The sequence below is a fragment of the Rhea americana genome, unplaced genomic scaffold, assembly GCF_003343005.1.
Source record: "Rhea americana isolate MKP2758 unplaced genomic scaffold, rheAme1 scaffold_74, whole genome shotgun sequence".
NCBI lineage: Eukaryota > Metazoa > Chordata > Aves > Rheiformes > Rheidae > Rhea > Rhea americana.
Genome location: NW_028186912.1, coordinates 568833 through 581271, shown reverse-complemented (window position 1 = coordinate 581271; position 12439 = coordinate 568833). Strand labels below are relative to the sequence as shown.

Below are 12439 nucleotides of genomic sequence, written 5' to 3'. Positions count from 1 at the left end.
GATGAACCAAGACTGGAAATCGCTATGAAATGCTCTTCCAGGCACTTTAGCCCTCACTAGATTACAATGTATTTGATGTTAATTTAAGGGTCATAAACATATATCTTAAAGGGTGAACAACAAAATGTCTGTTTCAAAGTGGGTCTTTACTGGTAAGTTTTTCATGCAGACTGGCTACAGAGAACAGACAAGCCATACAATATATAAAAGTCAGAAGACTAGTGCCTTTTTTCACTAAAAAGTTGAGATATAGCAAAGACAGAAAATGGCTTCCTATCTGAAGAAATCCAGATATAAGCATGAGGAGTAAACAATCTGCAAAAAGAAGCCTTTCAGCCTGTAAACATGAGTTTGGTTCTACACACTATCTGTAAACATGCTAAACTGCTTTAGCTATTCTATCTACCTTTGCATAAAGAGAATTGGAAGCATCCTGTACTATAAAACCAAATACATAAAAATAAGGACAATTCATTTTTATCTGAAATAAAAACATGAATACTCTAAGAAGCCATATTTTYCCTTAAAAGTCTTTTAAATGATCAATACATTAGCCAATGGTGAGCTYAAGGAGTTTATAAAGAAACAGTTCTGTGGTGACTGGGCATGCAAAATTTAAACTAAGTAATCTTGTCAGACACAACCACATTGACTTTCTTTTTAAGTTTTTTTCCTGTTTGATGCTACTTATTTTTTTTAAATAAGTCATTTTCATAGCTAAATTCTATCCAAGACCACCATATTTAGTTAGGAATTGAAATACTAAGATCTTTTCAAAATAACTTTTTATCAAACCTTCTAGGTTTTTCAAACAGACACGTGCAAGCTAAAAATCTAAAAACTAGGTGAGAAAAGGTTACATAAGTATTGATATAAGGCGCCTATACTATCAATCACCAAATCTCTTCAGAGTATTATCAACTTTATGAAGCATAAATAAATGAGACCCTTGATGGTAAAGTATGACAACGTCACACCAAAGACGGTCAAATCAAACTCAGCGAGACTGAACGAAACACAAACTAATTCTTTAAAACCACTGTCTGAGGATTAAGTAAACATATGGGATTTAGTAGCATCTACTGCCAATTTTAAAACATCCATTTCTGTTGTTGGCAGAGAAACAGCCATCAATACACAGAAAGGGACAAGAATAAATTTATTGGAAGAYTTCCTTAGTGCCTAGCAGGACAGTAAGGAACCATAACACAATTAAATTTCCAATAATTAAACAAAATCAAGGAAMCAAGCTAACTAGTTTGTACTGTCTCTATTTGTATACTAACTAGTCAACCATGATTTTTCTCAGAATAAAAGTGATAATTAAGAATGAAATGCGTAYGGTAGGAATACAATATTGAAAATGATGGAATTACTTACAAGAATTTTTATTTGTTGAATAAATACGAATGTTACAGGACAATTTTAAAACAAAACTCTAATAGTGCTATAGTTGAAGAGATCRAAAGGTAAATGGCACTAAATCTGAACAAGCAGGTATGAAAAACTATCACAAAAAAGTACAGATAGCAATTCAAAGAAAGGACATGACTTACCTATTGCTATGGAGTAAACGTACTAATGATTTAGAAACAATGCTAGCTTCAGATTTTGGTGCCAAATGCCAATAAAGCTGTGCAACTGCCATCACCACCTAAAAAAAGAACAATYAGAATGGCCTGTTAACTCAAAATAGCTATGTATATATTTTAAATATTTGCCTCAAAACTTCAGAACCACCAAGTCACTCTTCTTCAGAAAGGAAATCACATACTCATGTTTTTTGAAATCAACARAGCAGAGCAGCAGAGGGAAGAAGGATAYCAGCAGAAAGATGCTTTTATTTCTAAAATCCAAGCTAACGGGTGACTCTCATTCCTATCAATAACTATTATATGACATAATATAGAGAGGGACAGAGACAGTAATAAATAACTTGTATTATAATCATACTAATATCATCCTTCATACGCCAGTACTGCTAATGTTACAAATTAATGAGGAAATACTGTTTTTAAAACTTCTGTAAAGYTTGTGCTTTTATTAACTACAGGTTCAGTATTACATGTTCTTCAGTTTCCACTAAAAACCTCTGTCTATTACTCTATTATGCAATTTATAATGACAGCTGCATGTACTGGCAACTTCTAAAGTCTAAAAATAACAAAAAGTAAAAATTATAGGGCTATATATTAGCATCCAAAGTAGTAAAAAGTAGAAGAGTGTGAGGTATAATAAAAATTATGGATTTTAAATTGCTTTTCAACTTTTTCTTCTAGGCAAAAGACAAATGAAGAACTTTATGCTAGTTATACCATAACCTTCCCTGCAATATTGTCATGGTCACCTTTCAATTTAAATTAAACAAGTCACAAAAAGGAGAATCAAAGTAAAGACACCATTATGACAGATGACTTGGTATGCTACATCTTATATACAAATTAAACAAAAAGTGTTTTTTAAAAAATGAATACTAACTGATGAAAAGCATTTGAAAACAAAAATAGCAGATTTTTTTTTTKTTAGCATAATACTACAGCGATATTATTGACAAAAGCTAAGGTCACAGCAAAAGCAATTAATATCACTGCTGGTAAATTCTGTGAATGGTACAAAAATTGGTGTAATAACAGCAATTCAAAGCAGCATGATTTCACTTGACAAATCACACTTAAACACTCTAATACTGGAAAGTTYAAAATCATAAGTGTGGGAATCAATATCATACTTAAGAGATACAAAGGAAGTGATTTACAGAATGAGAAAGATGAGCAACTGAAACAGCACTCTCAATGCAGTGTGAGGGCAAAGATATCTAACATAACTGTTGTTTGCAGGAGATGATGAATAGATCTTGAACAGTGGTTTAGGCATAGAAATGTGCTATAATATAATTGTTTTGGGAAAAACTAATTTGTTTCTCAAATTTACTGACAGATCAGAAACGGTTTTGATAAGACCTACAAGTTAATCACAGTCTAGAAATGTTTCACATGATGAAACAAAACCTGATTCATTTAGCTCRTCAAAAGCAGGTTAAGAGTGGCTTGAACACTATTCACTAATTGTTCTTGTAAAGTCTTATAAGACCTTAACTTAAACAGATGCGTAAGATGATTAAAAAACTAAAAAAAAAAAAAATAAGTACCCTCCCTCTGGACTGAATTTTAAGTTCAGCTATGAGAACATTTTGTGTAGGAATATGTTGGATTCACTGTCACTGAAGTCTTTTCAGAAAATATCTAGTCAAGTACTGTTACAGACTGAGGTTAGAAATAAAGTTCTGTGGCCTGAGAAATGCCACAATAACCACCTATCAGCATGACTCTCTGGTACTAAAAATTTACCTACATATTAAAGTCTCCTGGAAATAGTGTAGAACACACTATACTMAGGATGTCGTATCTATCCTGAAATCCTGCCAAGATATCAACACTAAGAATCAGGCTGGGATTCACAAAGAGTTCAGGCACACAATGGTTTCTATTGTCAAAACTGACAGCATTTGTGTCATCCTAGCTGCTGAAAACTTAAGCATTAACAGCTAGCTATGGTATGGTTACCACATGCTACAGAAGTCAGACTCAAATACCTCAAATACCTCATTTGTTCTTAACACCTGGAGCATAAAGCACAATCAGTTCAGGTGTTTTACTCAGAAGCTCAGTTAATTTGAAAAAAAAAGTTGCATTTAGTAGAAAAGAAAAGAACCACCAGAGTTTTCTTRTAACAGTTACTACACAATGCTGCCACATTAAGGAGCTATAGACTTTTTTCTAAATTTTTTGCATTTTCTAGAAGCATAGATACTTAGCAGTTCAACTTCTTATCAAAAAGGAATTTTTTCATACAGCAGCATTTCGGCTTTGAAGCAAGGGCTTTGTATTCCGTAACAGAAGTCGGTGGTCTGGGTCCATAACATAGGTTTTCTTCACTTTCTGATCCTTTTCTTTCTGTTCTTCGTCGGATTCATAGAAATTATTTTCATTATATTCTTCCACAACATCATCATCATCCTACCAAAAGGCAAAAATGACAAAAAACATACAGAATATTTGAATCAACCAGTTTTAGTGATTTAAAAATATCACACACACAAAACAATTTCATACAAGAGTTTTGCACTTTTTTAAACCAGCTGTTGTCTTTTCTACCCTAGTCTGCTGAAAGCAATAAATGTATCAATATTTTAAAAAGCTTTATATATGCAAAATTTCCCAGTAGGTAAGATCAACTATTAAATGAAATGCCTTTTTAAATATTTTGTAAATCTAATCAGATGAAAATATCAGTCCCTTTTGGACTTAGAGCCTATAATCTAATATTCATTTCTGGAAAATGTCAGTTCTTTAAAATTCCCTCTGCTTTGAAGACTGCACAAATCACCTGCATTGTCTAGCAATATATAAACTATCCATAAAAACAGCAAATTAGGACAGTTAAGCAAACTTAAGCAAAGGACAGGTCTTTAGGAAACTGGAAGGTTATATATCCTGATCCTGGCTTTCCTTGATGTTCATTAGACTTGTTAACAGTTTGAGATACTTTTTCCTCAAAAGTAAGTAACAAAGTACAGAGAAAAATATTTTGGTTAACCAAATTGCTAATATTCACAGGCTTCATACATAGCTGTCAGGCCGGAGAATATAGAGATCATCACTTGCAGTTTTAGATAGATATCTATCTGAAGATTATGAAGGATTTCTTATTGTTTTTCTGCAGGTGGGCCTAGAAGTCAGTCTGATCAAAGATCATGGCTTTAGGGCTGGCAAAAAGCAATCTGTTTGTTAAAAAAAGTTATTAATACATTTCATGTTTTTAAAAAGCATTTATGGAGAAGAGTCAGGTATTCCCAGAGGTGCATAATTAAAGGATGGGAGGCAAAGGAGACAAGTTGCTACAAGGGAATTTCCAGCCAGCTACTGGGAAAAAGACCATTCAATGAGAGTGATCAAACACTGAAAAAGGTTGCCAAGAGGCTGTGGGCATCTCCATCCTTCAAAAGTTTCAAAACTTGAACGAGAAGGCCCTGGACAATCGAATCTAACACTGCAGTTAGCCCTACCTTGAGCAGAGAACTGGATTAGAAAACCTCCAGACATCTCTTCCAATCTAAATTATTCTATGGTTACAAAACTCACCTAGTTTTCAAGAAAAACACTTTACTTAGCAGAGAAAGTTTATAAAACATAACAACATAATAGATCATTGGAAAGCTCTGTTTTGTTCTATTTATTTTCAATGATGGCTCAGGAAGAAGTTAACTCATTGGATGGGCAGTACAATTACTGTTGCTTTAGTATATTTTTTCATTTTCCAGCAACCTGCATCTTAGACTGAAGTGTTCACTTCTGTATTTATCATGTTCAATAGCTGCCAAAAGGTATTTCCTTATTTAGTCCACACTCTTTTTTTTTTTAAAAAAAGGCTATATGTTTTATGACCTCCAGTGCAGGTTATGGCAATGAGTTCTGCAACGCGTGCTTCATATACGCTAAGAAAAGCATTGGAGAAAAAACAGGTTATCTGACTGTGAAATGCAGCATCTACATACCCATTTACAGAAGAACGCTTGGGTGCTTTTATGTTATCAGTATTGAGACAGCCCCACTCAAAATTTTGCCCCCTTGTGTACCATACTTATGGAAATAAAGGTTCCTTGGTTCTTCTCAGTGACTGAAAGCCTGAGGTCAAGTGAATTGCAAAGAAAAGGGGTAAGAGGGAAGGCTGTAAATGTATATACACATGCAACAGAACCCAGATAAAAATAAAGCTAAGTAGCCTGTTTTTCTCTCTGAAGTGATTAGCTATTGCCATACATGAGGGATGATCACAATCAGTTTCTATGTAAGACAAAGGGAAAGTTAATTTCTTGTGACAGATTGGTGTGGGGTATGAGCRAGGAAAACAGATGAAAGTGGTTGGTGGTTTTTATGGATTACTTTGATAGAAGGATTGCCTATAAGAGCAAAGATCTCACTCTTCTGATAAAGGTAATTTCCACAACGGTGGCTGTATTTGTAAATAAATACAACAGAATTAAGAGGCCTCTTCTACAGGCCTAGCAGGAATCCAAAAATAGTAAGAGAACCTGAGATTCAAGAAAATAGGTGCAGCACAGCTAAATTGAAAGTAACGGCACTTATCAGCCCAGCATTTGAGAACTAGGAGAAAAGGCAGAATTTGCCCTCTTTAGGTTTAACAGCACAATCAGGATGGGGGATGGAAGAGACTTGGAGCATGCCCCAGTACATAAAGGGCTACAAGACTAATGATGTTAGCACAATAGTAGGCAGGCTGTCAACTAGAATACAGATAATCACATCTAGGARAAAATAGTTTTTACAGCAGTAGGTTCAATTATTTCTGCTTAGACATTCTTAAAYGCATTTAAAATTTATATAAAAAATAACTAAAGCTGGGATTACCGAAATGCAGAACACAACATTACAAAAACAAGTGTTTTTTTTCCCCATAAGCAGTAGACTACTGAAGCCTGTTATATTAAAGTATGCCGCTAGCCTCAAATCCTTCCATTTAACCTTGTCACCAGAATACCCAACAGAGAGACAAAGCATTACTGGGGCTAGCTGGAACTATTCACACTACCATTAACTAGCTGCTACCAAGCACCAAGTATAACAATAGCTCTGCCTGTCAGTCTCCAAGCCTCTGTCCAGCTATTTCAAGGATTATCCAACCCTATACATCTTTTTAATTCTAGCTGAGTTAGCAAAGAGATCAAAAGTGAATGGGAAAGCRAATAGCTAGGTATGAAAATAAGACTTATTCTAATAAGTCTTCAGAAAACTAGCTGTGCCTTAGTCTAAGACCCATAGGTAGTGAAAAAGCCTTTGAAATATCTTCAGTAGAAGAAGCAAGGGAGGCAAGATAGGAGGAAAGAGGTAGTAAGTGTCAAATTTGTCATTYTATTCTGTACTTACTAAAATTTGAAAAGATACTGAAAAAAATAAATTTCCCTTCACATTTCCTCTCGGGTTTCTTTTTCTTTTCTCTCTCTCTCTCTCTTTTTTTTTTTTTTAAACAGAAGCCTTTACAAGTATTTATCTCCTAGATTTCTTATGCAACAGTAACGAAAGTGATTTAGTTTACTTAATTCTCTGTCCATCCATCTCTGAGYAGTTATCCTTTTAAATTAAAAACTCAAGATGCTAAATCAAGAATATTGGTAACTAAATCCTTCCCTTTATCTACAGGAGAGGCAACTTCAAAACAAGATTCCTGATCCCAAGGCATCTGAACCCTGCACTGAAGGCTACTCTAACAGAAGGAGGATAATTCGATCTTCATTGATTYGATCTTCAATATCACTGCCTTGATTGCTAACAGGCAGACATATCAGTAAGCTCAAAGTCAGAGCTGGAAAGAGTATTTAACTCATTAATCACTGTTATTACGAAGCAGCTGGAGCGCACACATTTGTTTTTTAACACTTTTTTTTTTTTTTTAAAGAAACATTGTTAGAAATGTTTGAAGCAAAGTTCCTAATAATTACAAAGCAACTTATGCCTCTTACAAAATCTTTTCATTTAAAACCTACTATAATCTTTATAGTGTTCCACTTTCTACATATTCCCACAGTAGCAGTATTAGTATGATCTCTTCTGATAGTCATGTAYTTATTCTGGGCTTAGAATACTCTTTTCTCAAGTCTGTTGAAATTTTATGAAATAATATGACGACACCACACAGGCAAATAAGTTCAGTGAACTGAAATTCATTGAGATCAAACTCATGAAGTCCAACCTAACGAGAATTTGTAGTCACACAAGGACAGAATCACAAAATCAGGCCTTACTAGGACGCAGGACCTTACTAGGACACAGAGGATATGTAATACTGTAAGATTTGGAAATCGTGGAAATGAAAATAAAGTATTACATAAAAGAGCTAGGAGACTGAAGGATTAAAAACCTGTAGGCATCTTGGTGTGTAAGACTTGTTCTTTCAAAATCTATTAATTATCCCAGACACAGATACAGAGATCAGTTATCAAGAAGTGTGAAAACATTCAATCACTAGTCACCTTAAGACTCAGCCTAAACTGCTGAGTATGCCCACTGCTAAAAGAAGAAAAACATTGCAGCATTGACAAAACTACATTTATAATTTCTGCTATCACAGCCAAGCTTATTTATTGACAGCAGTCTGTACTAGTATTCTGTTCAGCAGTTCAGAGTCTTGTAACCAGAAAACCTAAATCCAAACCCTTCAAGAGATGGTCCTGTTGAGTCGATTGAGGCACAGAGTGTAGCCAACAACCCACACCATCAAGCAAAATAAAATAAAATAATAAAAACCACCATCATCTTGAAGCTAGCTGAATTCCCCTGGTCTTGCTTTGCCCTAAAACAAGGGAAGCCACAGCACTAGACACCACTGAAATGTCACTGTCTGTATTGGTACAACAGCAAGATGCTGAAGGGCACGGCAAAAAGCTCAGTAGGAAACTACCTGCCACATGTATCAGTAAGAAATGGATGGCCTGTCTGTATAATGCTCACGCATGGGTGGGGGCTTTGACACTTTCCAGCAGAGAAGTGGCAGCGTGAGAGTTTAAGAAGATCAAATGTTCCAATGTTTTCTCTTGTCCTTTTAATCACTTCAGATGCAGTTTCCACAGCTGATTTAAGACTAATCATACCATTAAAGTGTTTTTTTTTTGTTTTTGTTTTTGTTTTTTTTTAAAAAAGCAGGTTTTATTTTCACCTGGATCAGTAAAATGACTTGACTCATGCTTTGGTCATAGGATCACTGGAACAACTGAAGGAAAGCAATGGGCRGTAAAGGGAGAAGGACAGGAAAGAGGCATTCCTTTTCAGTGCCTGCCTTTAGTTAAACTGCTTTAAGTATACTCATAGTTTGTAGTAGCATATGATTTAATTGTGCAGATAATAACTTTTCTAAATTGGCAAATCACAAAAAGTTCAGAACCTTGGGAGAAAAAAAAGTGTTTAAACACAGAGCAAGACTACTAGCATTYCAGGCTAGGAACTGCAAATAGACTCTGTTCCACATCATCTGCAATTTATTTAATCCAGTACAGRAGAGAATATTTTAGTGCCAGAGAACATGCATAATTCTTTTTTACACTATTCCAGACATGTAGCTTAGGGACATCCCCATAAAGTACTAACAGTTTAAATGAAGAAACTGCCAGATAACAAGTTCCATTAGCTTGTTGTTACAGTTACTAAGCAAATGAGCTAACATTTAACTAAGATCCTGCTTGAAGTTACATTTAATATGGCAATAAAGTTGAGAATGTGCCTTCCATTTAGGGTAAAGCACATTACAAGAATGCAACAATTATCTCCAAATGGAGCTTCAATACATCAGCAAACTCAAGASTTAATGGAAAACTTCACTGAAATCCAAACATGAACACATGCTGTTTACACACACTAACAGCTCTAATCCTGCTCTGTAACCTGAAGCAATTCAAATATTTATATTCTTAAGTTAGGTATAATTGATTTTTAAGGCCACAGGCTTCTATTTCTCTCCTTATGAACCCAAGTTACACATATCCTAAGGAASTGCACAGGAAACAGATAAGCCTGTGAATATTTCTCCACTTGCCTTTCCACTCTCCCCCTCAGCACCATTTCCCCAAGACTAGCCTGGATGTCATGTTAGAACTTAACCTCCTCCAGCCTTATACTTTTTTCCTCCTTCCCTAGTGATCTTCTAGCYGAATAGATCTAGTTGAACATCTAGTTTTTCAAAAGGAGTTAAGTTTAACAGTTGCATCTTCTTATTACATCACACTGCTCTTCTTCAGAAAGCAATGTTTGCTGCTGGAAAAAAAAAACATATTTCATGGAATTTCACTTGCTTTCAAGTTTTCAAATACAATACACATGCAAGATGAAGTTAAACAAATATATAGAAAAAGAGTTACTTATAAGCACATTCATGCGATGCTTTGCAGCACAGAAGTGTCAAACTACAGAAGAGAACAAAAGGCCTTATAGGAGGGGAAAAAAAGGAATGAAAAGGAGTGAGGTAGGAAGTCACTATGCATTTGGACAATATGTCTCAATGAATTCTAACTGCTGCTAAGTGAATTTCCACTTTCTACTCATTCATGTTATAGGTGACTTCAAACATCATTTCCCAGATCTCATTCACATCATCACAGCTATCTGGAGGCAGGTGTTTGTGCAAACAGTAGCTATAAAATTGTTCTGCCAAATCCTAAAAGCATCTTCCGTGACAATTATATATAATCAGTGTATAGAAGGTATTTCAGTTGCTGYTTTACTGTGATCCGAGATGGGTAAATTTCTCAACAAAGTCTCCCACAGAATGWGAACTTTGGTGAAGCTTGCTTTGATCATAGATCCACTTCAAATACCTCAGAAAAACCCTGTGATAAAACTAGTTATCCACATCGACTTTTTTTTTTGTTTGTTTGTTTTTGGGGGCGGGGGGAAGGAGGGGGCATGGGAGGGAGGGGCAGAAGGAAAGGACAAGGGGTTTTTCACTCTCTTAGGATAAACCTGAACAGCACTGGGGGACCATCTGAAACATCTAGTCATATAAACAGAAGGGTAAGTCTTTTCCAACAATCAGAAGAGCTTTCCAAGATCCACCTAACCTGAGAATTAACTTGCATATTTCCTTAATTGTTGTGAATGGGCAAACAGAACTAATAGTGATCTTCTGAAGAAAGCCATAGCTCTGATGGAAGTATGAAAGTAGCAGAGTATTTCTAGTGCTTAAGCATAAGTATCTCCTGCCATTTTATACTCCCTCAGCTATGAGAAAGACCTGCATGAGTCTGGTAGGTCCTGAAGGTATGGGGCCTACAGGAGATCCATAGCAACTGAAGACTAGACAGGACACCCTTTGGCACTTGGTACAACACTGGACCCTTACGTTYAGATACATGATTCATATCCTGGTTTCCCTAAAGGTCAAAAGACATTTCCTCTTTTGTAGAATGAAGTTATTGAAGCCCAAAGTCTTTTCCTTTTCTAAGTTACTTACTGACTTTATTAAAATGAATTATAATAAAATAATTTTATTATCTTCATTTTATCAAAAGAAAAAATCTAAGTTTCTAGTATTTAACAAACTCCTGTTGACAGTTTTGTATACAGAGTCCTTGAAAAGAAAGAAGCTGGGGATTTCACAACAACTGAGAAATAAACTAGATCACAGTTCCAGGATGCAGGTACATTAACAGTAGCTATTCCTAAATGGAAAAAAAAAGAGGAGAAAAATGTTACTGTCACAAAACCTGAAACATATTCTGCTTGGCTTGGATACTATGTATTTTCAGTTTTCAGGAACAAAGATGCTTGAAAAAGAATGAGGTCATTTTTAGAAACTTAATTTCTCCCTTCAACCACATTTAGAACCTAAAAAGATTCTGATAATGAAACAGTGTTTTTTTATTTTTTTTATTTTTTTTTTATTCTACCAGTAAGCACTCGTAAAGAGGCTTCCTGATGAAATATGCAATGATAAAATATATGCCTGTTGGACTGTTTTAAATTACAGACACTGAACACTTTCAGCTAATATTAATTATCTCTAATTAAGAAAATAGAATGAATGCTCGGATGCTGGAAAAATATGCAGTAGAAGTCTGCAAGCAAAATGCAATGTTCAGATATGCTTTATATACAAAACAAATTTTATACTTGTATACATAGAATATTTAAATACAYACRCATACATGCAAAATTATCACACTACTCAAACATTACCCTCTATCAGTCTAGTAGGGAACAGACCTGTTGCTTCTACACAAATTAATAAAGTACACAAGCATTTTCGGTTAAGTAAACAGTAATGGAATGAAGAGCCAATAAAACTCACAAGATCATCAGGATTTTGTTCATCTAGAGATAAACATGCTGTCAGCTAACATGGGCTAATACACTCAGATGATGTTGAAAAGCAGTTCATTTTTCAACTGTGAATATCTGCCAGGGAATGAAGCACCCTGAGAAATAGCTTAACACAAGTGCAATTGATATTTCTTACCAAACGTTCAAGAACCCTATATACCCTGTATAATTCCAGAGCAAATGTACATATTTATTTGATTTTAAGAATCAGTTTCCCATATAACTATGTACATGAACTCATTTGTCACTTGGAAGACTTTTCAAGGCCAGCATTACCCTGACTTTAAAACCTCTTTAAACCAATAACGTACTTATGAATACAAATTCAAAAAAAAAGTAGTGATTAAAAACATTTGTGAAAAACTAAAAATCACAAAACATTCTTCAGAAAGCCTATACTCACGCAAGTTTTGTACTACAGCTCAGAGACAAGAACATCACGCAGTTAGAAGCAGGGGTTTCAGGACCACTGAACACTAAATTTTTCCCCATATATCACAATTACAGAAACACCTGTGCTAAGTAACATCATACTGAACTACTGTGTAAACACA

At 35.0% G+C, this 12439-nt stretch overlaps 1 protein-coding gene across 4 annotated transcripts in view; it reads right to left on the bottom strand.

The window, feature by feature from the left end:
* Nucleotides 1-12439, bottom strand: part of AP3B1 (adaptor related protein complex 3 subunit beta 1) — a 143879-nt gene that overhangs the window by 85619 nt on the left and 45821 nt on the right. For all 4 annotated transcript variants that reach the window (XM_085322106.1, XM_085322107.1, XM_085322105.1 and 1 more), the window contains exons 8-9: nucleotides 3852-4016; nucleotides 1557-1654 (exon numbers count right to left, since the gene is read on the bottom strand). In XM_085322106.1, the coding sequence (XP_085178232.1) occupies nucleotides 1557-1654; nucleotides 3852-4016 (263 nt within the window). The remainder of the gene's footprint in view (nucleotides 1-1556; nucleotides 1655-3851; nucleotides 4017-12439) is intronic.